The 27,876-nt window shown below is 36.6% G+C and overlaps 3 protein-coding genes across 11 annotated transcripts in view; all 3 read left to right on the top strand.

Moving 5' to 3' along the window:
• The first annotated feature begins 311 nt into the window (after positions 1 to 311).
• On the top strand, positions 312 to 13,932 carry LOC124404078 (inositol polyphosphate-4-phosphatase type I A). Of its 8 annotated transcripts, XM_046877920.1 has the most exons (19): positions 515 to 532; positions 743 to 795; positions 1,894 to 2,076; positions 4,340 to 4,432; positions 6,696 to 6,851; positions 7,101 to 7,301; positions 7,394 to 7,548; positions 7,731 to 7,903; positions 8,218 to 8,353; positions 8,704 to 8,819; positions 8,895 to 8,981; positions 9,038 to 9,198; positions 9,295 to 9,478; positions 9,690 to 10,744; positions 10,878 to 11,143; positions 11,433 to 11,650; positions 11,759 to 12,081; positions 12,189 to 12,456; positions 12,659 to 13,932. In XM_046877920.1, the coding sequence occupies exons 3-19, from the start codon at positions 1,959 to 1,961 to the stop codon at positions 12,789 to 12,791; spliced, it is 3,843 nt and encodes a 1,280-aa protein (XP_046733876.1). In that variant the 5' UTR covers positions 515 to 532; positions 743 to 795; positions 1,894 to 1,958; the 3' UTR covers positions 12,792 to 13,932. The 8 variants fall into 8 exon arrangements, with proteins under 8 accessions (XP_046733877.1, XP_046733880.1, XP_046733875.1 ...); XM_046877921.1 differs by lacking the exon at positions 743 to 795 and having other exon boundaries at positions 312 to 558; XM_046877924.1 differs by having other exon boundaries at positions 312 to 795; positions 10,890 to 11,143.
• Positions 13,933 to 16,024: 2,092 nt separating this feature from the next.
• On the top strand, positions 16,025 to 18,197 carry LOC124404112 (L-lactate dehydrogenase B-B chain-like). The gene is made up of 5 exons (XM_046877992.1): positions 16,025 to 16,084; positions 16,173 to 16,591; positions 16,923 to 17,040; positions 17,137 to 17,260; positions 17,958 to 18,197. Exons 2-5 carry the CDS (start codon positions 16,426 to 16,428, stop codon positions 18,120 to 18,122), a joined length of 573 nt encoding a protein of 190 aa, XP_046733948.1. The 5' UTR covers positions 16,025 to 16,084; positions 16,173 to 16,425; the 3' UTR covers positions 18,123 to 18,197.
• A 4,046-nt stretch (positions 18,198 to 22,243) lies between these two features.
• The window catches only part of LOC124404142, a 65,551-nt gene continuing 59,918 nt past the window's right edge, over positions 22,244 to 27,876 (top strand). For both annotated transcript variants that reach the window (XM_046878040.1, XM_046878039.1), the window contains exon 1: positions 22,244 to 22,697. In XM_046878040.1, the coding sequence (XP_046733996.1) occupies positions 22,627 to 22,697 (71 nt within the window). In that variant the 5' untranslated portion in view covers positions 22,244 to 22,626. The remainder of the gene's footprint in view (positions 22,698 to 27,876) is intronic.

The following is a 27,876-nucleotide window of genomic DNA, read 5'->3' as shown; positions in this document are numbered from 1 at the left end:
AACATTAGCAAACGATACTCTTAGAGTATCACCCGAATGTTCGCTCGACAAGAGAGCAAATTTCATTACTATAGGTTGGGAAAAATCACGTGACTCGCTACACAATTAAGCACTGCTATTGGTGCGTTCCGAAATTACTTGGCAGCGCAAAAAACTCCCTAGGACCGAGACCGAGCTAGTGACAAACTTGAAAGCGCAAAAGAGATAAAAGATAGTTGACAGCACTGGGAGCCAATTTCGGGACCCACCCTGACGGACAAGATCTCACTGTTTGGGGGATTCAATGCGGGTTCTACCTACGTATGTATTCATGGTTGAAGTGGAAGGATATGTGACTGTGTGGTGACATACATACTGAGGTATGTATGAACTATGAAGTATGAACGTCATTTGCAATGTTAGGGCGGCTAGAAGTGAACCACGAGTATAACTTTTGACACTGTATTCGTTTATACATGGGATCAGTCGGCAGAAGTGAATTGTTTTCTATAAAAGAAAAAAAGATCTTAACGCCGGATAATAAAATAAACCGGTAATCAGCTGTGTTATTGACTTTGTGTAGGTATAAAAATAAAAAAAAAAAACTCGACCCGAATCAGCGAACTCAAGTCACTTGACGGCTCGTCTTTAATATTCGTACCCGTTTCGAGAAATATTGAAATTTTGATGAAACTATGACATAGTTGTCATATCGTGAATTGTATATATTTTGATCCTTTTTCTATGCCTGAAATAATTGAAGTGTCTGCAAGAGTCTGCCTCTCGAGGGATCCTATACACATCACTTTAAGCCAAGTAGGTGATTATAGTTTCGTACATTATTTCAATATTTTTACCTACTAAATAACCTGAATAAGGAGTTTCACATGTCAGGAAGAAATTCTGATGACTTTTTGTAACTTTAGAGCATCGTTCATGCAATATTCTTCATCTGTTGATCCGATACAACTGTACAAAGGAATAACAGTGCTTACGATTACATAGATAGTACAAGCATAAGATAAGCAAAGGTATTTGACGCGTGTATTATACTATTGCTTATTTATCACGGATTTATGATAAGATCTTATACGTATCTTGGATTACCTGAATTCAATCTGCTGATCTCATCGATTCTCTCCTACTTGACATTCGATAAAACAAGTTATAAGCCTCATTGCGCAATGATCACAGTATGTTATTATTTCATATAAACATCGTGGTTTTGTTGACACTAGGATGATTTTGGGATTAATTATACGGAAAAGACTTATCATTTCTGAAACTTATTTTACCTATGGATCAATATCCATGGAGATTCTTGTGCATTAATGATTATTCGCTTCTTAAGATCAACATCTGTGTATATGTCTCGAGGTCTTGTAACGATAGTAGTTCTCAGTCATTTCCTACTTTTATAGCGATGAAAAAGTTATCTGTTCCAAGAAATTTATCTCAATTCTGAAACTAGATTTTACTGTCCCTGTTTTCTGGTGTTTGGAATGTCTCGGTGTAGTTTGGAGGAAGTTTGAAAATATATGCTGCCAAACGAAGTTTTCCGACTTTCAGATATACTGTGAGTAATAAGGGGTGAACTTTGCTGAATGGGAAATGGGATGGTTTAGATTAGGCTTGTTATATTCATTAACAGTTACTAAGCAGAGGCTGTTTTTGTGATTGGTAAGTTACACGAGTCAAAGTAACGCATGCCGAATGAATCAAGGATGACAATATTCGTATTACAAAAAAGTTTATCACGTCAATCGCATCAATTGACGTGTGTACGATTCTTCAAAATATGGTGGCATGCAAATGTTCGGAGCGTCGAATATTGGTACCTGAGATAGAGTGTACAATTTGCAAATAACGAATTATCTCACATGAAATTTCTTTATAGAAAAATTTTCATTCCAGTGAACTTGAAAGCACTCGTTGTTGGTGAAGATCGATGAAAATGTTGTAATACAGGACAAAGAAACATGCGTTTTAATAAACAGGAATTGATGACATTGGCAACACAGCCATCACAAAAATTTGATAAGGAAGGAATTTTGTATATACGGGAACGGCAAGAAGGTTTCTTTCGAAGAACAGAGAGTGAGTTGTTGTATAGCTGATCCAATATATTTAAAAAACAGATGCTATGCGGATTAATGTGTTTTTTTTTTTTTTTTTTTTTTTTTTAAACCATTTACCTGGCTAATAGATATTTATGCATGAACGTTTTAACTGTAATGTAAATGTTTGAACTTTTGGAAATAAAATTTAATAATTAATGTTTCATTTGTTGTTCGATTCAAGGACATGAGTATGCCAATAGAAATAATTACTTAGTTACTTTACATTGAGATTCAACTATTTAATTTCGCAGGCATGCTGAAGACGTGTCCTTTGTATTTTTTCAAATTTAGGCTAATGTAAAAGTTACTTCTTTGCCATAATGACGATTTTTTTCTCACTTTACCTCATGTACTAATGATATGTTTCTCGTTCGAATCTAGAATGACTTGTACTTCAATCTATAAACATGCATACTGGGCAGTTCAAACAAAAGTAGACAAGGTTCTGCACTGACCCATCTCGGTATATTAGCTGCTGATTCTTCTCGCCGGATGGTTATTTTGTATGGCTTAACGGCCCAAGAAAACGGTAACATATTCAGTGAGTGTCGCTACAGAGCCTTGTCCACGATCATTGGGACTGTCCCATGTATACATTACAGTTTTAGCTTTATGAATATCGTTACAAATGCAGTGGTAATCACAATTTTTAAACAATTGTATCAATCAAGTGCTATTATTCATGAGCATCGTATGTTTAAGGAGCATTGCAAGATGCTGTGTTAAGAATTTAACTTATAATTTTATCTGCCCATCTCTGCAAGATATCTTCTTGCGAATCGTAACTCGTTAAATAAAAATTGCAGGGAATCATTATTCTGTACAATTTTCTCAGATTACATACGTGTGTGATTTACTAATCACATTTCTTGGTGGTGGAGAATACCGAAATTTGAAGTCTACTGAAAATTCATTGATCTAAATAAATTTACGAAACTCGGTCAAGAATAAAAGGTCAAGTGCTGAAAGATGTAGTCACACCAAATAAATAATTTTTGCTTTAGATCTGTATACTACCTGTAACATGTGTGTGAAAAACTATTTTCAAATGACTAGACATGACATAATGAAATTTTATTATACAGTTTCAAAATAGTTTATATAAAAAATATATTAATAGTATGTCGAAGCTTGCATGAACATTTAGAGAAGTTCACAAGGAATTCGTACTTTATAAAGAAAAGCTTATAGATAAAAACTAGGAGTTCTGATAGTTACAGCAGCAAATAGATCAATAACAACCAAAAAAGGTTGCCCTAGATACTTGAAAGTTTTGAAACAAATGGAAGTTTCAATTTGAACACGCACTTCGAATTCTTTGAGTGTAAGCCTGTATTCGTAGTGCTGAGTGATCCAACCGTTGAAGTTTCGGCCTCAAATTATGTAGATAGACCAGGTTGAAATTAGTATAATATTAACGTAATGATATATTGGAAAAATATAACTGTTTTGCAATTCTAGGATGATTTTCAAAGACTTGTATTTTTTTCTCAAATTAATCAGTGCAAGTAAAAAAGTAGTACATTACTGAGAGTCTCGGACTTGTTGATCTATTGAAAAATTTTACACCACAATTTCTAAGAAACTGTTGACTTTTACGGTTCACAACGCTTTGACACTCATGTTAATCCCTGTCTTCACTGTGACTATAAAAAACCTTGGTGTAAAATACTGAGTTATGGAAAAATAATTGAAACATTCTTACACGAATGACAGAAAATTTTTGTCAATTTTTATCGTAGAAACATAGAAAAACCAAATCCAGAAAAATGAGAGAGAGTAGCAAGAAAAAAAAAAAAAAAAAAAAAAAAACAAGACACGAGCTCAGAAAAATGCTGAGGAAGTCAGAAATGTTGGAGAAAAAATAAAATCTAGAAATAAATAAAGGTGTACAAAAATGTAAAGATCGTCGTCGGCAGGTCGTTGCAAAATCGAATATTTCATAACAATTCTGCTGTGAGAAGCGACATGCATCAGTTTACCCCAGAAAGTGAATACATAATGTGTAGAATTAATTACAGAATAAATAATAGACTAGACATCATTTTAAGTTTCATATTTCATGTTATTTTTTTCATTTCTTTCAACTTACAATAATTGAAATATAACTCATTGTACTAACTAACTCTAAACAAATTAATGAACATTCAATCTAGTTACCCAAGGACATGTTTACTCTATTCTTTCTTTTAAAAGAGGTGCATGGTTAATCACTACCTGTACCTCCATACAATTTCCAGGTACAGGTAAAAAACTTGAGAGCAAAAGACAAAAAGGAAAAACACATAAGACTCTACGAGACCTCAGTTGTGTAACAGCCAGCACAAGTAAAGGTACCATCGAGTGGATTTTACACTTAGAACTTTCAGATTCCTAATCCAATGTCCTGCGATTAACACAACTCTCAACTGATTTCATATTTAACACGTTCCAATATTTCGGTAATAATACATTACCCTTGATAGTTCATTTCACATTACAAACTTTGTAGTTGAAGCTAAAGTTCAGTTGAACTGAAAATGTAAAGAACAACTCATTAAGCTGAAGAATGGATATGTAAAAATATTTTTGGGTAAAAATACTGTTTAGGTACTACAGTATATTCATAGTAAGTTCCTAGAGCCATTAAAATAAATTTTTCAAATTTCATCGTGTGTAAAACGCCTAATAAAAACCATAATTTCAATTTTTTCTTATTGAAAAAATATCAAGAACATGTAGACTGAAGTTCGGCATAGACCGAAATTTTAACTACAGCATTTAATGGTAGAAAAATTTCAATATATCATTTCAAATTTCATAAACAGATTTATACAACAATATTTAAAATGAAACTATATTTCAACAACTATTTTCAGTCATGAAGACTTCAGATATAATTTTTCAATATATGAATGTGAAATGAACTGTCATTATTACTTATGCACACTACATTCCACTGAATAATATTACAGCTTTATTTTCATTTTCACAATTGTGCGTTTTGTATCACTTCAACTTTCCCACTTTTAATGAAATAAGACAAAATTTTGATTCTTCATAATTTTGTGTGGTGAAAATATTTCGAAATTTTTGTTGACAGAAGTTCTCGTCTCGTAATGCTTAATTGCATTATACTCACATATTGAAGAATAAGAAATTGTGGAAAGGATATTCCGTTGATTTGATCAAGGGAGCTTGAATCATACTGTAACTGATTAATTAAATATCACATAACGAAAGCAATTCAAATAATTCGCTAATCTTTGTACGCGCCAGCATATTTTCTCATCTGCATGTATATGAGCTTTGTACTTGAGCTGCCTGGTTGTAAATTATGCATGTTGACATTAGCGATGTAGCGCATGTGAATTGAAAAAAATCGGTGAACTCGAGAACCATGCAACTTGTTTTTTGTTTGTAGTCCTCTTACTGATGAATGCAAGTAACGATTCCATATTCTTTGTAGTAAAAAGAGAAACTCAGAACTTGAACCGCAATCAAAGATCTTAAACTTGGCCACAGTCAATGCATCTTGCATAATTTGAATTAAAAAATGCAGGTTTCCTAACTTTATCAAAATTACTTCTGGGCACCATTAATGTACAATTTGGCTACATGGCTATTTGTAATGTACCACATACCAAATAGGGTGGCCATAAAACTTGAAAGCATGGCAGAATAAGCAAGTATTTACAATTAATCCTTTAAAAGGCATTAGATGTCCTAATTTTATATTACGATGTTTGATTTGTTTCCAATTCTTATATGTATTTGAAACCAGATCTTGAAAAACATGGTATTTCAGTTTTTATGGCTATCAAGAAAAAAAATATAATTCACGAATATTCTAGAGGGAAAATAACTACTGTACTGATGGCATAATGGGGTACCATCATTTAACTTTAGGAGTATTTCTGCCATTACTGGAGTACTTCACTAATGAAATGCTGCACTATCGGAGTATGCACAAGTGGAGTAATCCTTTGACAAAATGGAAAATACATACGAAATGAAGTCCACCGATTATTTATTTCCTGTTTATACATTTCTTTGATATCTAAAATTTACGTTATTAGACGGTCTAATAATGAATTCTAATAATTTATATTTTGAAATCAACAATGGTACCACTCCACTAGTGGATTCGAATAAATTGTCACCACAGTAGACCGTTAGTCTAAATTGTTGAAGGGTGATCGTGCCAGTAGAGTTCAAGCACTGTTCATAGTAAGGCTTTTTTGAAATACACAGTAACCTTCTGCGTGCATATGCTAGTGGGTGGCGAGACGCCTTAGTCAATGTTCTATTAGTTGGAGAGTTTTTGGTATATTGGCGTTGACACCAACAAAGTTTTATTGTAACTTGCTAATATTCACACTATTGAAGACTAGTTCTTTATTAAGTCAATAATCTAGTATTACACACCCAGGGTACAGTAGTCATTTTTCTTAAGGGATACCAAAACAAAAAATGATTCACACGAATGTTGAACTGCACATGATAAAATTTGGCCATGTACTTATCACGGAGAAAAAAACAATGCAACACTGTTTGAACATACTGAAGAAATAATTAATGCAATTATTCATTCTATTTCATGCTTTTTTTCAACAGCGAGTCTAGAGCGGTGGTGCAGGTTAAGAGGAAATCTGTTGTTTTATTTTAAATCACGAGAACAATGGTCAGAGCCTCTTGGAGTTATTATACTCGAACAATGCAATGTCCGTGTCGATCCACCCACCCATCAGATTCCTTATGGATTCAGCGTAGGTAAGTTATGGTTGGTGGTCTTTGTCCAACCCCAGAGTATCATTGTAGCATAAAGAGAAATCATTTATGTTAAAATCAATCATATTAGGTATATTTGGTCAAGTAAAAATGACCTCGATATTTTTTTTGCGTACTTTTACTTGCAGATTTTTACAATCAATAAAACTTCTATGAACAGAAAAATTCATCTGTTAAGTGCTTTTAGATGCAGAAATTTTTTTTAATGCCTTTTAATTTGATTGTGTCTAGTCTTCGATGGTGGCTTATTCCAACAGCTGGGTGCAAATTCTTCAGAGGACAGAGATAGCTGGCTGCAGGCACTCCAGTTGGCTAGTTATGAATGCATGCGTAGTCAGCTACTGGCTCTACGTCAACGAATAGAGGCTTGTAGTGGTCATAAACATGGAACCGACATTCAAATGATGCGTCTTCAACAGGGAATTACCACAGGTGAGTTAACGAGGTTTTAAACAATCCTAAATTAAATGTTTCTTTTGTAAGTGTCTATGCCATATAATTAACCATGTTTACACTTATAACAGATCCAGCTGAAATTCCAATCTGTGAAGTATCACTTGCATGTGACAATCTGTTATGTGATGGCCATGGCCGTCCCCCAAATCCTGTATTAGAAATTGATATTTACGCTCATCGATCAAATACATGGATTAAATATGCAAGAACTGAAGTAGTCGAGGTAAACACGGAGATAATTGAACCAAAGATACTCTTTTACCTTTTATATCTTGCTTATAATTAAACCCTTCTTTTTTATATCGAGGTCTTCGTATCATTTACCACCAGAAATTATTTGCTCATCATTTTCCCCAGTTATTCAGTTATGGCTAGTCTATGTTGAATACAGTTCTGTGTTTACAGAGGAGCAGCAATCCTGGATTTCTGACAACTGTCAGCTTTCGCACAAGCGATGGTTTAACTTCAGAGACAAAAGTAAGGATTACTGCATATGACGTTAGGGAGAGAGTTAGTCAGACTGCTACGCCAATAGGATCTGCAGTGGTTATATTCAGTGCCATACAAGATACACCACGGCAAGTCACTTAATTATTTACCTATAATTCTTTATATGTTCGGGTCGAATACTCGTTTGACGTTAAAAGGATATAGGCATATTTTTATAAACAATAAAATGGTAATATTTTCTGGCACTGGCACAGAAAACGTGAGATATTTGTATCTCAATGAGATCATTTTGAACATTTGACAAAAATATTAATGGATTTTGCAAAAACAATAACGAAGGCTGGCTTTTGGAAAGCTGCTTTGTTATTAGTATCATATTTATTCTTATGGTTCTTAAGGTTTCAATAAGTTCAACTCTACATGATTTTTTCTCCGTTGACAGATTAAGAATACCATTGAAGTCTGCCAAAGCCACGACAGTAGGTTTCTTAACCATTAATGTCTGGAACTTGGAGGCAGAAGACAAAGGCAATAGCACAGAAAGCACTCCTTGTAGAAACATACCAGCTAATAACCAGGTAAAGTGATGTTTGTAAATGAGCTATCAATATCTGAAATATGCAAACACTAATTTTCAAAACGCACTAAGTGAAATACGAATGATAATCACAGTGAATGAGAAAAAAAGGTTCACTTCTAGTTCAACGACAAACAGTAACGGAAAAAACTTTTCATGCATACGCAGTTGTCGTAAGATTTAATTTTGAAGTATATAATCCAAGCAAAATCAATGGCTTGACTGGATCATGTATAAAAATTATAAAATTCAATTTTCAAAGTCACAAAGGCCTCTCTATGTTGTAACTCTGCAAATATTGAACATAAACCGTTTCATGCGTTTTTAAAACTTTCATATTTCCTTTTGTAGATATTTTCTCATAGAAGGTCACAGTCTTTGCCTCCAAGATTAGGAACGAAAATGAAACTTCCACACCAAGGACAACTTAAGTTGTTATTTGCGAATCCCCATGTCCAAACATACAGGTCAGTACTTTCTGCATCCATCAGATATGAAATCGTTAAGCCATGTAAAATTTACCAATATTTGTTACCATACAGGTTCCATTCTGGTCTCGGAGGTGACATTTGTGTTCATGAGATAATGGCCGAGAGTAAATTGTGTTTTCAATTTCCGCAGCAGCTACTGTAAGTATGCTAAACAAGTCAATTTGAAAGTGGTACAAATTTAAATACCATCTTAGTGAAATTTGGATACAAGAAGAAAAGGAACTTCTGCAAGAGGTAGCAGGAATGGGCGAACTCCGTGAACCCTGGCACACAAAGCAGATAGAACTTCTCGATCGACATCTGCATCTTTTACATCTCTATTCGCAAGCTAAACAAAATTTGACCGCTTTTAAGGGTATGTAGTTTATTATTCACGCACTTTTATATTCTTTAGTCAAAAAATGAAAGTTTCTTTACTGACCAAAACCTGTAAATTATGATTGTATCTTAGGGATTCATTTCAAACAATCGACGCGAAGGAATGATAGGACCCTAGAATTTGCTCCATTGAACCTTCATTTGCAAAGAATGTGGGTCCATAATGACACACTAAATAAATGTGGTTTCTATGATTTCATCAGTGTAGGAGCCTTTACAGCACATGCTCACAAGAGTAAAAATGGTGGACTTATTAGGTGAAGTATCATGATAATCGTACAGTGTGTGGTCATTTAAACTGGAATTGAAAATTTTTTAACTTCAAATTGAGATTGAACTCTTATCCGTAAATTCTCCAACATCTTTTGGTATGCAAGTTTCCAGCTTTTCTGGTCACACTTCGTTTGGTCGAGTATGTACTCGACTGTACGCATTGTGCTTTCAATAATCCCTTGTAACTAACTGTAGATTGGTACAAGATCTCAAAGAATCACCAACACGCTGCAATCAGTTATATCAAGGGCCGTCTAAAATAACTATGGCACACGATGCAATTCAAGCCATAAAACAATTGCGTCGTGATGTAGTTGAGGCAATGCGTTCCCTCATGAAACTTGCTAAGGAGAAGCAAACTAGTGGCATGTTACCTATTTGTGAAGATATGATATCAAAAACTAGGATATTACTTAGTTTGTGGGATCCTGGATTGGTTGAAGAAGCGTTAACGTTTCTAGAAGAGTACAAGGTTGCTGCAACTGTTCAAGAACCCATAAATAATGACGATACATTGACACTGGATTTAAGAACTCACCAGTCTCTTTCTCCATTCAAACGGATTACCCAACAGCTTAATTTTGATCTGAAAAGTCCTGATTTTGACGAGTTTGTAACACCTGATACACCTGAGTGTGTAAAGGATATTTGGACGAAAGAAAGTTCAAAAATGAAATACAGTAATCTTTCTTCCTATAACGAAATCAACGAAAACGGGCAGGTCGTAGCAGCAGAGAACTTTGTAATATTTCCAGATGTTGAGGATCAGTCAAACGATGCGGAATCTAATGAGAATGGGAATAGTGCTGATAATAGCAATGAAGAGGATGATAAAAGCGGGTTCAAAGGAGATTTGGATTTGAGCAAACGTTTTTTAGATACCCAAAAAATGTGCAACTCTCCATCAGCGAATTATTACAAACCTACTGACGAGCCTGAACCATGGGATCTTACACAACTCAATATTGAAGCCAGCGTCATGTGTTTAGTTTCTAAAGTTAAATTCCTCTGTGGCAGATGCAGCAGTCCTGCTGTTCGATTACGTAGTAAAAATGGTTTAGGCAGGTCCCAAAGTTTGAAAGGGTACGCTCCCAATAATTGTCACTCTTCTGCTGTGGTCACCATTCAACCGAAAAACGGCACAAAAAACGAAGAGTCGAGCAAACTATTAGATAATACCAATGTGTCGAAACAAGAGACGAATTCTTCTCTGGAAAAATCGGCACCGGCTCTTACTAAGGCTAAAGAAGGTAAGATACTTAGGATAATTTATAACGTAGTAATATGGGACTGACAGACAATAATTGTTCATTGTATCTGTTATTTGAGCTCGTAATGTGTCAGGGTCGACTGATATTTATTGTAATACACCTTCTAATAAAGTCTGTCAAGCAGTAGACACAATGACAAAAGTCATTAAAAGCAATTCAGGCCAAAGAAATAAGTTTACCGAGGGTCTGGACTTCGCATCAATAGTTGATTGGACCAGCGAGCTTAGGCCCAGTATGAAGAAATTACGACAAGCCATGGATGGACTTCTGAAGACTGCTAGGCTAACACATTCTGTATTTCGAGTTCAGGAAGATGCTAAGGCTGCCCAGCGAGCTTGTAATGTTCGATACAGGAGGGATGTGTGCTTCAGTCAAGCGGTAAACATCTTTTGTAAACTGTAGAAATTTGCTAGTGCTAGATTACTTTACAAATTCAGTTATTGAGGAATCCTTCTAAAAGTTTGAGCTTTCGTAACAGAACTTGTAAAGATCTGAGTATATTTATATGAAGATAAAATTTTTATTTACATCTTTTTTAATCGTTTTAGTAATCAAAAACTCTATATAATCAAAATTTCACTGTAGTGCCCCCTTAAGAGGACAACACTCTCCTATTTTATATGAGTTCTACTCAATTGATTAAGCTTAATGGCATTTCACTTTTCAGTTGACAGCATTGGTAACCGGTTTAATGGCCAAGCTGTGGTGCCAGCGGCCTGATCCTATGTTTCTGTTGATTCTTACAACTCTTGGACCAATCATATCATTCGAAGCTCTTCTCAGCTACTATGGAGATGAAATCGACATGTGGGGTGACATGACTGTTGCGGTCGAAGATTTGCATACTGTCGCCTTCACGTTATCTAGGTGTGGTGTTCATGATAGGTATGCAAATAAAATATATAAAACTGATCAGATATTCTGGTCACAGAAGTCAAATAGAGATTAAATAATTTCCAAAACGCAAATGGCATTGTTTATTTGTCACTACAGAATAGAGGGAAAATCTATGTGTACTGCTCAGTTGCCATTGCCTCGTGTGGTTGGCTCACGAACAGCTTTGACAGTAATACTTCCAGTACCAGATGCTATCTATTCTTTACTCCCGCTTGTGCCATCGCTAAGACAAACCATTTCATTCAACGTAACGCCAGTATTTTTCAACGTTGGCATAAATGAGATGGCTACGTTGGCTGAGAGCCTTGGGACAACAAGACCCCAAAAGAAGAGCAATATCGACAACTTTGACAGACTAAATGAATATTATTTAAGATTCAAAAAACTTAACTTACCTACGGAACCTTCTTCCAGCAGAAGTAAGTTGAAAAAAAAAAACTATGATTAATTTGTTATTGCTGATCCCACCAAACTATAGGTAAGCTTGTATCAGTTAAAAAACTTAAGTAATATTTAACGTTTTCAGTCGGTACACGATCATCTTTAAATCAAACATTGGCAGATATGGTTAATCATTTGAAAACATGTGTACAGTCAAAGGTAAATAAAAATGTTGATGTCCTTCAACTCTCATCACATATATGTCGGCGTATGAGAGGATTAAGATTTACCAGCTGTAAAAGCGCCAAAGATCGTACCGGTATGTCAATAACTCTTGAACAAGTCAATGTACTAGCTGCAGAATATCACCTTGCTGAGCACGAATTTAACAGAGCACTGGATTGTATGCGAAGGTAACATATTGATTGCTTTTTATTTTATCGTTTACAAAATTGACATAAATTTACGTTATTGTACATGAAAATCATTGATATTACTGTAAATTTAAACATATTTTTATATTGATAATTCTCATACTTTGCACAAGAAAATTTACAAAGAAAAGATTGATTTTTTATTTTTTTCTAATTTATTGGAATATTATTTTCATTATAGCGAAGGATGTCGTAGAGAAAATACGTGGAAAAACACAGGTGTTCGGAAATATGCATTTAATAGCCTCCAGATATTAACTCTTCCCAAATCATACCGGCCACCGACCGGTACATATGGATCAGCTGAAACGTAATTCGCCCCATCTACCTGAAATTATATTCCAGTATCTAGTTGTACAAAATATACCCCAAAACTGAGTGCACGCTACTGAAAGTGACACATTACAATGTTCAGGCTTAACATCTTCTATTATCATGGTTACCAATGAACAGAATGTATGTGTCACTATAAATATAGTACTATTAATCTACTTAATTATGAAAATTATTACATACCAGAGTATAATGATAGTGGCACAAACCTTAAGAAGATATTCATACATCGATGGTATGAGGTGATACAAAAATTCCAATCTAATCAATACCATTATATTCTTGTTTATCCGTGCAGTAGACTAAGTCATATAGAATAATTTCTAGTTGCTGCTCTAAAATGTACATACTATGATAAAGTGCACGATAAATGCATTGCTAGGCAATGACAATGGTATAGAACTTGTCCGTACATAAAATTCTTCGTTTCTGTGTATACAAAAAAATTTCCAAATAGCAACTTCAAGTGTAGATTCATTCCTTACTGTGAAAATGCGAGGTATACGTACTTGTCAGTTGACTACGCGAAATACGAAACATTTCATTATGGGTTCCATTTCTACAGACATACTGTCAACGTACTAAATTCAAAGAGTAATGGGGTCCTATTACATACTGCCGAATTTAAAAGCCTTCCATGAATCAAATGGTAACAAAAGTAAAAACTCCATCTTCAAATGTAGTGCATGTCACATGAAGTTTTAACCATTAAGCGTATGACAACTGACTCTATATTATTACCTATCGGTTCTTATCCAATAAATCCTGATGGTAGTTCTATTTCTTCGATGAAATAAAAAGAAAAGAAAAATTATTCTGAAAGTAGTAAACAATAGTTGATGATGATGTACTTCAATACTACTCTATTGAGTTAAATTATGAGCGTTGACTCTTGTTACTATTTTAGTTAATCTCAATAATTTATGAGGACCAGATACTGATCCTCAGAATTCAAACAATTTTATAATTCACTAACAACAAGTTGTATTGTCAAATGCCATACACTTCTGACAAAGCTTGACCTTAATCAGAAAGGGTTTTCAGTTTCTTCTATTTATTAATGCTCACATTGTCGTAACTAACATCGAATTCCGTACATAGGAAAGAAAAACCAAAATTAAAGAAAAAAAAGAAGAAATTTCTATGTATTACAAGATTATATTAAAAATGAAGTGTTAAAATTATATTTTATTCATAGATATATGATCGTAAAAAAATATTGTTTAAAAATAAATTATTAATATAGTTAAATCTTGTTTGACCTTTACTTCAGATGTACTTTAATCCGAAGGAAAAAACTCGAAAAAAGTAATTTTCATGGCTAAAAATGAATTGTATTGAAAATGTGTATTTATTTGAATCTATAGACTCCTTGAGTCGTCGATAATGTTCGCATTTACATTAATGTATCAATTTTAAACAATTCTGCCGTATGAACTGTCCAAACATAAGCGTTTTACTAGTCAAATACTTACCGATAGCGACATTTGTAGATAACACGTTACCTGCAGATGTAAGATCTTTATTTTGAAGGAGCTCAACGTTAGTATTGTTAAGTGAAGAAAAAATTGAACAAAAATTACGATTTGCCAATTTCCTAGTAACTGAAGAAGTTGAGTTCCCAAATTACGAGTATATCTTGTTTTATTATAGTTTATTGAACTGCCTAAAACACTCGAGAGAATCATTGAGATTTTTGATTCGCGAGCAGCGGATGCCCCAAAATCGCAGAAAACGGGACGATTCGTTTTGGGATTTGGCTCCAAAAATCGCCACGAAACAAAGCCAATCAGACTCTCTGAATGGTTTCCGCAAAATCATCAACGATTTTGGAAAATACTGGAATTAAGTTTTTTATAAGCCGTATTAACGCATGGAAGACGTTGAAGTTATCTTTTCGACCTCATCGGCGCACGCGTGGATAGTAATTACTAGGGCCCACAAAAATATATATTAAAAATGACAAAATATGATTTAAAAAAATGAAGTGTGGAAGAAATATGGAAAATAGAAACTGCATTTTCTAACTCCAAACACCATACTTCATCTAGAAAACGAAGTAATCAATGAAAATTATTTGAGTTAAAAAATATGTATTTACATATTAATCCGGACCCTAGTAATTACGTCCCCTACGCACAAAATCTAGTAATTGAGTAACCAAGGATTCGCTTGACAATTGCGGTTCAGGTGAATGGCGCTCGCGCTAGAAATGTCATTCAGGTATATGCATGATATATAAAATTCCATTTGCAATGCGAGGGGTAATTGCGGGCGTATATTTTTGCCAATTCGCAAGTGAATCGTTATCAGCGTAATGCTGAGACACCTAGTGCTGCGAGTGGTTAAAGCGCCTAGCCAGCCGCGAAGATGTCTCGTGACAGCGCGTCGGTTATGTGCACAGAATCCGCCGTTGATTAGAGATGCATTTGGCTCGCCCAGGGCCGTTAATCACCCAGAGAAGATCATCAGACCCGGAAACTACAGACTGATAAACTGCGGGTTGGTAGACCCCCGATTACTTCAATTTATACCGCCATTCCAGATTTTGTTACTTCCAAATTTTACTATAGATCTTGCCACTCTGTGTAGGGTCTCTTTGCTTTTTTATGTCAGCGCTATTTTCACACATTTTTCACAGACCGCCTCCTTGCCTCCGCGACGAATTGCTCTGCAATGTATCGGAACCGATAAGAGACAGCTCGAATAAGGTGACCGTTGTAGGAGCTGGAATGTGCGGCATAACCGCGATCACGGCGATACTTTGTCAGGTATTTTCTAGTTTTGTACGAGGAATAGTTTATCTGTGTGACATGAGACGAAACCTGAATCTCAAAGTGCTCATTAGGGGGATCGGTATACAGATTGGTGTAGTTCTGTCTGAAGCAGGGAAGAATTTGGCGACACAAACTATCTGGGCTTCAAAGACGTAGTAGTTTTATTTTATTGACGATTTTTCGTACATTTCTCCGATTAAAGCATGCTTTGAGAACTTTAATCTCATTCCGTTCGATACCAATTCGAAACTCAATTTCTGAATGCTTGTATAATACTTTTATCGGACTTCTGAAATATCATGAAATTCAGGTTTCAATCCAGAGAACTCGGAGACTAAAAAATTAACTGCCGTTAATTTCACATCTGCTTTTGTGTTAGAAAATTACCGGACATATAGCGATCGTCGACGCTTTTCCGAAGAGGATGGAAGGTGAAGCCCTCGACCTTCAGCATGGTGCAACCTTCATGGGCGATCCCAGGATCGAGTATGACACTGGTAACTCGACAGAGCCGTGATGCGGCATCGGATTATAATTATAATCGGGTTGCGAATCCTACTTAAACCGAGTTTAAACCATGCGTAGATTTTTGCGCGTCAAGCAACTCGAAGGTTGTCATCTTGGCGGCGGGAGCGCGGCAGTTGGAAGACGAGAGTCGGATGGACCTGCTGCAACGAAACGTTGAAATTTTCAAAAATATAATACCACCACTTGTCCAGTATAGCCCGGATGCAATATTCCTGGTAGTGACAAACCCAGGTGAAAAAATACAACCCAGTAAAAAATTCATACAGCCTAAAGTGGTAATTTGAAATCTGTTTCAACCAAAGTCGACATCATGACCTGGGTTACTTGGAAACTGAGCAACCTTCCAGTTCACAAAATCATAGGCACTGGTACCCAGATCGACTCCTCGCGGTTTCGGTTCCTCATCTCAGAACGCCTCGGTATCAGTCCCAGCTCAATTGCTGCCTGGATTATTGGCGAACACGGAGATTCTCAGGGTAAGGTGGTTAAACTCGTGTCGAAAAAAAACGAAAAACTTCTCAATCATCGTTAATGAAATCCCAGATCCCAGTCCCAACATCAGAATCCAAATCAAAATTAAGTTTAGAAACACAGAACTCATCAAACCATTGTTCTTTAATGGTGTATCCAAGTTGAAGTTTGTCAAAAAATATCTCACATTTGATGTGTTAAAAAGAAACACAAGACCAATCTGTTTTTTTAGTGTGGTTTGACTGTCAACCTCAGTAATCACACGCAATTTTCAAGTCAATAAGTCGTCGTATTTCTTTTTCTCCATTTGCTTCTCTACATTTTCCTCACGTATAGTTCCTCTGTGGTCTGGAGTTAACGTGGCCGGTGTTCAGCTACGCGACATTGTGCCTAATATTGGTTTGGCAACTGACTACGAGAAGTGGAATGAGGTCCACCAGGAGGTGATCCGAGCGTGAGTGATTCACTCTGATCATAGTTAATTTTCTACTCTTTGAACTTCTCCGTACTTGTTTTTTTTCTATTTTTTTTTCAATTTTACTTTTGATAGAGGAAAGACTTTGAGGTGCCTCAAGGGTTACACAAATACAGCAATCGGTCTCTGCATCGCTGGAATCGTGGATTCTATTCTGCGAAATGTGAATGACGTTCAATCGATTTCGACGTTGGTTCAGGTGAGTTGACATGTATGGTGAAAATCAGAATTCGTATTTTTAGGGAACTAGTATGTCGAAGAAGATGATTATTGTACGATGAAAATGTAAACTTTTTATTCATTACTATCAATTCTGACAATTTTCAAAATTTCACGGTTGATGTTTGCGGTTTAAACATCAAAACCCACATTTTGTGTCATTGATTCATGGGCAGCAAATGGGGATCGTACATAGATCTGTTTTTCAGAAAAACCACCTGATTGCCGGAGGGTTGAAACTACATCATTTGATTTGACTAAAAAAGTAACTACCGTTAATTTCACATCTGCTTTTGTGTTAGAAAATTACCGGACATAATCACAAAGCACTGTTCTCCTCAGAAAACATTCCGTTTCCACTTTGAACGTAACGAAAAGCAATAGTTTCGCTGAAATGTGAACCTATGTACTGACCTATGTTATACTGCCCATGAATTGACTATGTAAAATGTGGTTGTCAATGTTCAAACAATAAAAATCAATTACAAATTCTTTAAAACCACTAAAACTTGTAATACTCGAGAAAACAATGACATTTGTATCCTCTAATAGTCTCCACGATAAATAATGGCCTCCTTAATTAAAATCCCATTGTTAGTTATTGGGAATGTGAAATGAAATTCCAGACTTTCAAAATGCTCTGTCAATGTCAGGATTGTTTTTTGTCTCTCTTGCAGGGCCATCACAACATCTCTGATGAAATATTCTTATCCCTTCCTGTCGCGCTAGGCGAGGGTGGAATCACGAAAATCATTCGAATGCGAATGACCGAGTTCGAGAAAAAGCAGCTCATGATTTCCGCTGAGACTATAGCCAAAGCGCAAAAGGATGTAAAAGTCTGAACGTTTTAGAACGTCTGAATGTTCAAATGACTAAGCTCAAGGAGTTCTTATGTTGTCTTCCCGTTTTTGTTTTCTTGTGAAAGAATAAATCAACCGTTTGGTTACATTAAACTAGACACGTCTCGTTGAAAACAAGATTTACTAAAGGATCTAAATTATAAGTGCGTGAAATGAAATAGATTCTACAAATAAAATGATTAAAAGTAAGAAGTTCAATAAATTTTGCAAAGTCAAATTGGACATAAGGGATTTGAATTATCAACTGGAAATTTCGTTATCGATCGATAATTGTAATTCTCCCGCGCTGCGCATGCGCGCCCAATCTCGAAGATCGAAAATTTGATCTTCAATTTTTTTCTCACTAGCATCAGTCTGAAGTTGGAATAACCAAATTGTTCATTAGATGTTTCGTGTGTGCAACAATTGAGAAAATGAATGTTCGGAGTGCAGATAAAGTGGAGTGTAGAAGTTCACAGACAAATCAAGTGATCAAAAACGTCCGTTATAATTACGACGCGAACTTTAAACTAATAGTTGTGCGGGAAACCGAAAACACGAAGAATTGCCGGGCTGCATTAAAATACAGTATATCAGAGAAAAATGTACGCGGTTGGTGTAAAATGAAGCAAAAGCTGCAGTATTCTGAACTTCGACTTATATTCGGATCCAAAGAAAAAGTCCTGAATCAGAGGTTAAAAATTGGGGATTTACTTACATTCCGGCCAACACGGTAAGGAGTTTAATAAATTTTTCAAGGTCAAATTGGAAATACCGTTTAAAAAGGAGAGCAAGTCGAATGATTCTTTTTATGGATACAATTGGGTTCAGAAATTGAAACAAATGTTAGTTTGTTTATTAGATGAGTAAGTTTAGCTGATTTCTGGTTTCTAGTTTCGAGAAGTATCCAATAAATCTGTTGTCTAAACGAACTTTTAAAAACGTTTCTTATTTTTTTTTTATCTAATCTTTGACATTTAGTCTGAGAAATAGTTTATATAACGTTGCGCCGTGAAAGGGTTGCTATAGGCAATTTGATGACACGAATGAAATTGCAGTTGCAGTTGTTCTGGCGTCGAATCCGCAATGAAGACGTTAGTATAGCCATTAAACGCTCGTACTTAATTCTAAATTGGTCAAGTTACGTAGCTTTATATGGCCGTTGTGATTTTCTACTTAGTTTCAACGACATGTGTTGTAAGCACCTTGATTATGTCTTCTTTCGTCTGAGTGAAGTCATCGCGGTTTTATGATTTTCTCTGCGTTTCAGCCTGCAATTGTGACACAGTTTAATTCACAGTGAGTCATTAAAAATTGGCGGCATAAAATTGCATGGGCAAAGCAAAATCCATGAGTACCGCTAGTTTTTGGAATAAAATATATACACGTCACTTCTGACTTTCGACGCGCTTCATCAAACTTGGCTTACATAACTGAACCTTCAGGTGGCTGCGATTTATGATTTTGTACAAAATATGTTAGTAATTAGTACTTCTTTTTTAATTGCCAATTCCGACCTACTAACAGTGTGTTTTAATTTACTAGACAAGGTTATTTACTATAATTAGACATTCAGATTAAGGGTCGTTATGTTCTGCATGGGAGGGGGGTCTAATGCGGTTGTAATCTTTGTATTATTCGAAAATGGATCACGGCATTAGTGAATCAAGATTTGTAGGAAGTCGTCGTTTACCAGACGTCTTTAGTCAAAACACAACGGGAAACAGGGTTTCCAAAAATTTCCAGCCCAACGATCACCCTTTCCGTGCTGTATTAAATCGGTGAACGAATGAAAACGGATGGGAGCCTTCATGATATGTATAGGTGTGAAATTGCCATCGTTATACTTTCAATACTTAAATGAGCTACGCGATTCTGAAAATCGTTTCATGTACCACAACGAATAATTTTTACTTTCCATTTTCTGCTTCTATATATTTTTCTTTAATTATTCTCTCAAAATCCCATTGATTTACATTTGAAGCTCAATGAAATTTAACCAATGTTATTAAAAGATACGTATCTCTTAAGTTATTTCGATTCGAGTTTCAACATTTCCAACGATTACGTAGATGAAGAAGACAAAGAATGATTACGAAGGTGAGCATAAATCGAATTTTGCTTGAACGGAAAAAATTGCAAAACCCATCACACCGGGTGTTTTCAGTGAAACTCGCCGTTCAACGTCGAAAGACACGCAACTGAAGAGTCATTTTGAATATGTAACAATAGAGAATGTAGTTTCGGTTGCCGATTTGCCGGCGTTGATCGGTAAGTTTCACGGAAAACTTCGAGTAAAGAAAATCGCTAGTACCTGCGTTTCCGACCTGCGCAAATTCGTCGGAGAGTCTGCCCTTTCGGTAATTAATTATTACGATTTTCACGACAGCATAAGCTGTGCAAACAAAAAAGGAGCTACGGAGATGCTGACGTAGTCGAGAATTATTACGAGCAAACCGGGAGTAGAATGGAGCTCGGATAGGAATATCGCTTGAGGCTAGGCCACGGCAAGGTGAGCGGAGATGCAGGCAACGAGCAAAACTGTTAGCGCCCACCGTCGCGTCGCTTAGCGTCGACCGGCGTCGTTGCAATCACAAGCATGATCGCGACGGCGCACTTCGGGCTTACTCGGGTCTCGTCTACCTTTAAACAAGCACTAGCGGTGCGCTGCTGATCTGCCAGGAACGTACTCAAGCGGCAAACAGCCCCCCCCCCAAATCAGGGGGGGGGGGGAATTTGAAACCGAGGAAAAAGGGTTGGAGATAAAATAAAAGTATTTTCGAGTTGCCAGGGTTAAATAATCGACGATTAAAATCTACTTAGCCAATGTTACGAAAAGTTTGGTGAAAAGCGAGGAAGAAAAAACCAAATTCTTAGTTACGAGTAAATTTCAAATCGATCCATGGTCCGATATTAACAATCCGGAGATCGACTATTCTTGAAATTTTTTTTTCCTATTAAATAAACTATTGCAGGGAACGTGTTGTAAATTCTTTTTTCCATTGAAATGTGAATGGGTTATACCTATAATAATTTTCGCCAGTCATGGAATAGATGCTCCATCAACGTATAATTTTGTGACAAATAAGTCGTTTTGATCAGAAATTTTGATTCAATCATCTTTTCTTTAAAATTGAGCTGTCTTCTGAAAAAATAATTATCACGTAATTTATTCTATGCTTTCTAAGTGTGTTCGTAGATCGATCAATTTATTTTCTATATTTACTATCAGTTAATATTATAGAATTGCGTATAAATCATTCGTTGTACGTGCGTGTGTTTTGACAAAATAAAACAGTTGATCAAAGACATTAGAATAAGAACAATTGAGAAATGTGTAATCATTTCCGACGAAAGAGTTGATCGTTACGGCACACTGCGAATCGGAATAAAAAAAAAAAAAAAAAAAAAAATAACAATAATAATAATACAATCGAGATAAACTTATGGAGAAGGAACATAAATTGTTGATCAATCCAAGTCGATCGTTATTTAACACCTTCTTCGTCATTGTAATGCATATTGTTGCAACATCTTACGCACAGCAGGAAGTGTGATGACATAATAATAACAGGAATTGCTACACAGGTAGAATTTAAAAAACGAAAATAACTGTTTTACCGTAACCAGAAAATCGGGTTTTTCAAAAAATTTTCGCGTCTATGAAAATTCGACATCCCGGTCCTTCCATTAATCGGTAATATAACTGGTATTTCACCCCTAATCGCGTTAACGACACTCGTTTCACCAGACTCCTTCATCAACCATAACACGAATGAAATTTTAACGGGTGTCAAAACTTGGAAGAGTCAATATTGCGAATGGCTGATACATCGAGATTTCAAACATGTGAAAATAAAATAACGAAAGATGAATTGTTCAAAATCAAGTTGATTTTTGAAAATGTCGCTGATTAGAATAACTACTTACTAACCAGTGACTTAAGATTTCGAAACAATTCATCTTTCGTTATTTTATTTCCACATGTTTGAAATGTCGATATATCGGCCATTCGCAATATTGACATCCTTCCAAATATTGATCCTCACCCTAAAATTTTCTCTCACTCCGCTTTTCAGCCAACGATTCCGGGGCGCAGGTACTTGCCGATCACCATAAGGCCTTCCTGCTCGTCGAAGGGGGCGAGTTTCACGCGGCTCGTACCTGGGCCAAGTGAAGCGAAGGTGGGGTTCGGGCCCGTTCACGTTGTTCTCGTCGGTCTCGTCCGTCAGGTAACTCCAGTCGACAGAGACCCGGTGGTTCGAACGGTTGGCTTTGAGCGTCGTTGATCGCGATCGAGAATTTCGTTAACCAGAAGATCACATCCCCATGGGCCGCAAGCGACGTGCCGAGTGTCAAACCCCATGGTAAAGGCGTCGCGACGCCCCTTCATCAGGACGCGCACCTCCTCCACCCTTTGTGCGCGTGTGTGTTTCACTTCACCGCGCCTCGTCGGTCCTGAAAACATTTCCAAAATACAGCACCACGTTGGGGCCCAGTCGAGGAAATGACGGTATCCTACGCCAGCGAGGTGCCGAACGGCTCGAGTTTCGGCTGCTTCTGGAGGATCCTTTGCAAGTGAGTTACATTGCTGCTGATGTGTTTCTATTTAACGTTCCTTCGATTTTAACGTTTTACGGGCTGATACGTTTCTTCGCAATTTCCATTTCACCCGACCCGGTTTCGTTCTCCTCGTCACGATTTATCACGATTCGGGGGTCGAGCTGACAGTTCGCCACGTCGCCACTATCCGGCACCTGTCACCTCTCCCTCTGCATGCTAAAGGCCTTCGTAAAACTATTCACGGAATAACGGATACCCTCCGTAAATCCGGGCCAAATTCGTAACTCCGATTCCAAAACTTAAACATCACGTGAGAAGGGCTCGTGTTCCCGCAAGTAACCGTTTCCTTACCCCTCAGATTGGGACTGGCCATAGAAGATATAAAATAATGAGTCAGTTTGAACTTTGAGCGAAAAACTCGAGTTTTCCACCAGAATGAACTTAGCCCCAGAATACGGTATACAAGAGTGTCCCTTTCAAGTTTGACACTTGCTCAGCTGATTGTGAGTTCCGAGGCGTCTCTCCTTTGGAGAGAAGGCTTGAAAGATGAAAGAATACACTCATCCATACCTCGTAAATAAGACAGAACACGACCAATGCGAATGAACAAAATATTATGGAACGGTATCGCAGAGTTTGAGCGAGGTTGTATGTATGTACGTACGTACGATCGTTATTATCATTATTATTATTATTATGTACGCGCGTATATGCATGCCATATAACGTATTGTATGAGGTAAGGCTGCTGTTTGGAGCTGCGGGAGCGGCTGGATCGTGGTTGTTTAGAAAGTGTACGTATAGTTCGGTCTGGCATTTATCTTGTTATATGTTTCGAAGCTGCTGTTTGTGGCGGAACGCTCGTTGCAGCCTGCGCGCGGACTCCGGTCGTTATACCTTTCGGCGACACATCTACGTATCACTCGCTTACACGCCAACACATTCACGCGCCAAAAGAGATCCATTGGAAATTGCGCGCGCGTGCGGTTTCGTCGTTGCGCTGCTGCTCCGCTGCGCGAATCGGCGATATCGGTACTCTAGCTCGAAACCGATCGCCGGTTAGCCTCCGGAACTGACAAGTAGGTAGGAACCTACGTACATTCGCGAACGAGTGCTCTCGCAAAAATCGGCAATTTTTTTTCTTCATTGCGGACATACTTTTTTGATGAAATCTTTTTTGGTAGATTTTTTTTATTCTTAATTTTTTTCTTTTGTTCCATCGAACCTAACGAAAGATTTCGTCGAAAGTCATTTCTCTAGATATCGTCGCGCGATCGTGGATCTTGACGATTAGCCCGCGTAATTTGAGCCTCTGTCGCGCAACGCAAGTAGGTTAACACACGTGACGTTACTGCCAGGCAAACGACGAGTTACGAAGTTAAATAATGAGAGCGAGTATGCGAGGACTTGGGGAATGTTAATGATTTGCCGTTTGTTTTGTCTGTGATAGTCTTTACTTCAAGTTCCCTATTGTATTGCGGGGAAAAATCTTGTTCGTTATAGTCGCTGGATTTTTTTTTACGAGCAATATGAGTATCGTTACAATAATAGTTTAAATATTTTTCGAATCACAGGAAAATTTTTCACAAGTAATTATTTAATATTATTATATATACTTGTCAATGCTATGGTTTCTGGTTCTTCGAATAATAAATCTGTTCGTTTAATTTGCTGTATTTTTCCAGTTGTAAAAATTATTTTATCAAGATACAATTTTTTATTTAGTAACACGTGCCTGACAGATTTTCTGGTTACGGTTTCAAAACTCATTTTCTTTTTGTACACAAAAGTGTATATTTTTTTGTTATTATCGAATATGACAATAGTTAACATCGTTACGTTACGAATGTAATAATTAATGATTTAATTTAACTACATAATACTCTTCGAACTTTATTCTGCAAGTATCACTATATCTTATAAATGAACTATATATCGTGTTCAAAAATGATTTTAGCAGCAAGCTACTTTCACATCACATGCTTACTTAAGATAATCCACTTCGCATTCGATAATCGGAATTGAGTTGAATTCTCAAATGTAATTTCCAGAGTATAATTGCACGTACACACGAAGTGTTTGTTCGTACTGTGAATGCATACGGCTCGTAGCCGAGGCTGTTGTGATTCTCTTATTACAGGTATATCCTGGGCAGTTTTTAACCTCGATCTGAACCGCGGGGTAGGCAATAGTCTTACGGCAATAATACCGACTTGCCGTAATTGTCCGGTTGCCGCCTTGATACCCGCGTAATCCTCGAGGTCGTCTAATTGTTGTAATACGTATCCTCCTGGAACGCGTTAGACTTGGAATGAATCAAATTCCAACTACATCGCGATGCCGAAAGAATCTTGTATGGAATTAACTCGAGCATTTTAACTACGAATTCTATGATTGAAAATTTGAAATGACTGCAGATAAAAACGTTGTTCAACTTCGTAACGTTAGAGTAACGCAATATTTTTACAAAATGTTATATCACTGAGTTACAGCGTTGTAAAAAATTTCGCAAACAAGGAATTGAATAAATCAGAAACTTAGGAAAATTGTTTTCTTCAATGCCTATTGAACAAAGGGATTCATGCATATGAAACATTTTATTTGAGTCACGATATTGGTATTTCCTAGAGTTCTTAAGTGATTAGAGTACATTTTTGTGACACAAACGCAAACTCATGTCGTGATAGGCATGACGATATTTTATTCAACTTAATTTGGTATCCCTAATGAGTTGCGATGGTTACGGCAATATGACGTTGGTTTTGGTCAACAGCTAAAGCTTTTTGGATTTTCATTTAATGTACAGACACAAAGTCATCGTAGAGTACAAAGTATGCGACACAAAAACAAACGAGAGTTTTAACGCGGTTAAATCACTATCGCCACAACAAGATGGCGTCTTCCAAAGTAAAGGATCTGATTACGTACGTTTGTAAGTATAAAAAATGGCAGTGACGAACCTCCTGTAAGAAACTGCTAAATTAAAATATGCAAAAAACCAACCACATTTTCAACTCAGTAAACGATTCCAGTCTAAATCCATGATTTATGCTTCTGCAGGATTTTACCCATTCGTAATCCGATTTCAGAATAACCCAACATTCGTAACGGTGATTGCGTTCAAGAGATTTCGGTGTAAGTATGTGATCGATTCGATCGACTCGTAGGACATAGTTTAACGTTATATATTATAAAATTCTCGGACATGTCGCATATCGACATTTGCACGTTATTCTACCAACTTGCTATACCGTACATCGTCGCTTGTCTATAACTGTGACAGTCACGCTCCATTAAAGGCGGCATAATCTACGTACGGCATACGGCAATTCCTCTCTCTCTCTCTCCCCCTCTCTCTCACCTCCTCCACTAATGTTAGCGGACACTGTCCCATGGTAATAAAACTTTATTCTATTCTAATCTATTCTCTCTCTCTCTCACTCTTTTCTCTCTCCCTCCCTCTCTGCCTCTGCGGGATGGTGCCGTTTTTTTCGCATCATGGGCCACCGTCTAGACTCTAGACTCTCTTGTAGACTTTGGCAGCTCCGTTGTGGCAGACCGTTACATAAGACGGTGGCTAGCTGTTTGCCATTGAAAACCTCGGGAACCGGACGGTAGAAGTATAATCCTTAAGAGAGACTCGCTCGGATGGCAATCGGTGAATACTTAATTAGCCACCGAGTGTGCAGGTGCCTTATTGTTGCAGATTTGACCCTTCCTCGAATATCGGGCTGACAATGAGATAATAAATATTTGCACTTTGCCGGTTTTACATTATGTTTACAATATTTTTAATCGTACTAAGTTGAAAATTTTATTTTGCAACAGTGGTATCATTATTTTTTTCATCGCGGTTGCTAGTCTTTATCTTATTTTCAAACCGATCGTCTCTGTATGATCTGAATGTATGAAAATTTTTCTTTCATTTTTTGTTTTCATCCCTTAAAAATTCCCGACTTTTTACGTACAGTGCAAGTTTTCTCGATCGCGAACGAACTGTTTTTTATTAGTTACAATATAATTACGTCCGAAAAAAGTCGTCGTTTCCTGAAATAAACGAGTTATAGACAAAACGAGATCATCGTCAAGGATTATTTTCAGACGCTTTTCGAATTTTGAGATAAAAAAAAAAACTGTATATACTATTAACACAAGGCTGGGTAAATTTGGTTTGAAAAAAATTTAGAAAAGATGTAGCTTTGACTATAAAACATTGGAAACTAAAATAGCTTTCAGAAATTTAGAATTTTCATCGATTTCGCCAATATTTTTCCTCACTAAGTCGAATTGAGTTTTTACGTCAAGTATAGTTGAAACTTGACTAAGTGTGAGGTTGTGATTTCTATACATTACATACACTTCTGTGGGAAATATAAACCGTATACGTATAAATCAAATGACCCTGCAAAAAATGCGATTGCATCATCAAACAAATTATAGAAGGCCATCATCATCTATAGTCGTGCGAATTTCTCTCTCTCTCTCTCTCTCTCTCTCTCTCTCTCTCTCTCTCTAAAAAATAAAAATAAAAAAACAACGCACACTTCCCGTTTTTTTTTCAACAATCCTGCAAAATATCTGCCTGATAATCAGAATTCATTCGATATTTGAAACAAAATGATCGGCAAAACTACGAAACAATAATATATGTGAAAATTAGCGGTGAGCCCGTATGTAAATTACTTACTCGAATGATCGAGACAACGTGACGCCGAAAACAAGTTTTACACGCACGTGGTCGTCTATAGTTCTACTGTTCACCATTCACCTTTTCGACTGTCTTCTTTTCCTCGATTTCAAAATGACAAGTATAAATGAACGAGTATATAAATGAAATCGAATCGCTTCCACTGACGTAATTACACGTATATGAATCGAAGTTTGCAGATAGGCAGAAAGAAAAGACCGTAAAGAGTAAAAAAGAGAAAAAAAAAAAAAAAAAAAAAAAATGGAAAAAATATATCAAAAGATCTCGAACAATGTTATTATCGCTAATAACGCATATCACGTGTAAACACGCCGAAAACAATTATCGTCACACTTATACTCTGCGCACTTTCTGAAAATCAACTTGCCTGAATCATCGGAATGCCTTATGTAGAGACGGTTCCCCTAATTCGCAACGCGTTTCAGGATCTATGCGACAAGTCGAGCATGAAGAATTAACCTGCCTAGCTGTATCATACGAGATAAAT

Source organism: Diprion similis, chromosome 3 (assembly GCF_021155765.1).
Source record: "Diprion similis isolate iyDipSimi1 chromosome 3, iyDipSimi1.1, whole genome shotgun sequence".
Taxonomy (NCBI): domain Eukaryota; kingdom Metazoa; phylum Arthropoda; class Insecta; order Hymenoptera; family Diprionidae; genus Diprion; species Diprion similis.
This window is presented reverse-complemented; position numbering and strand designations above follow the sequence as displayed.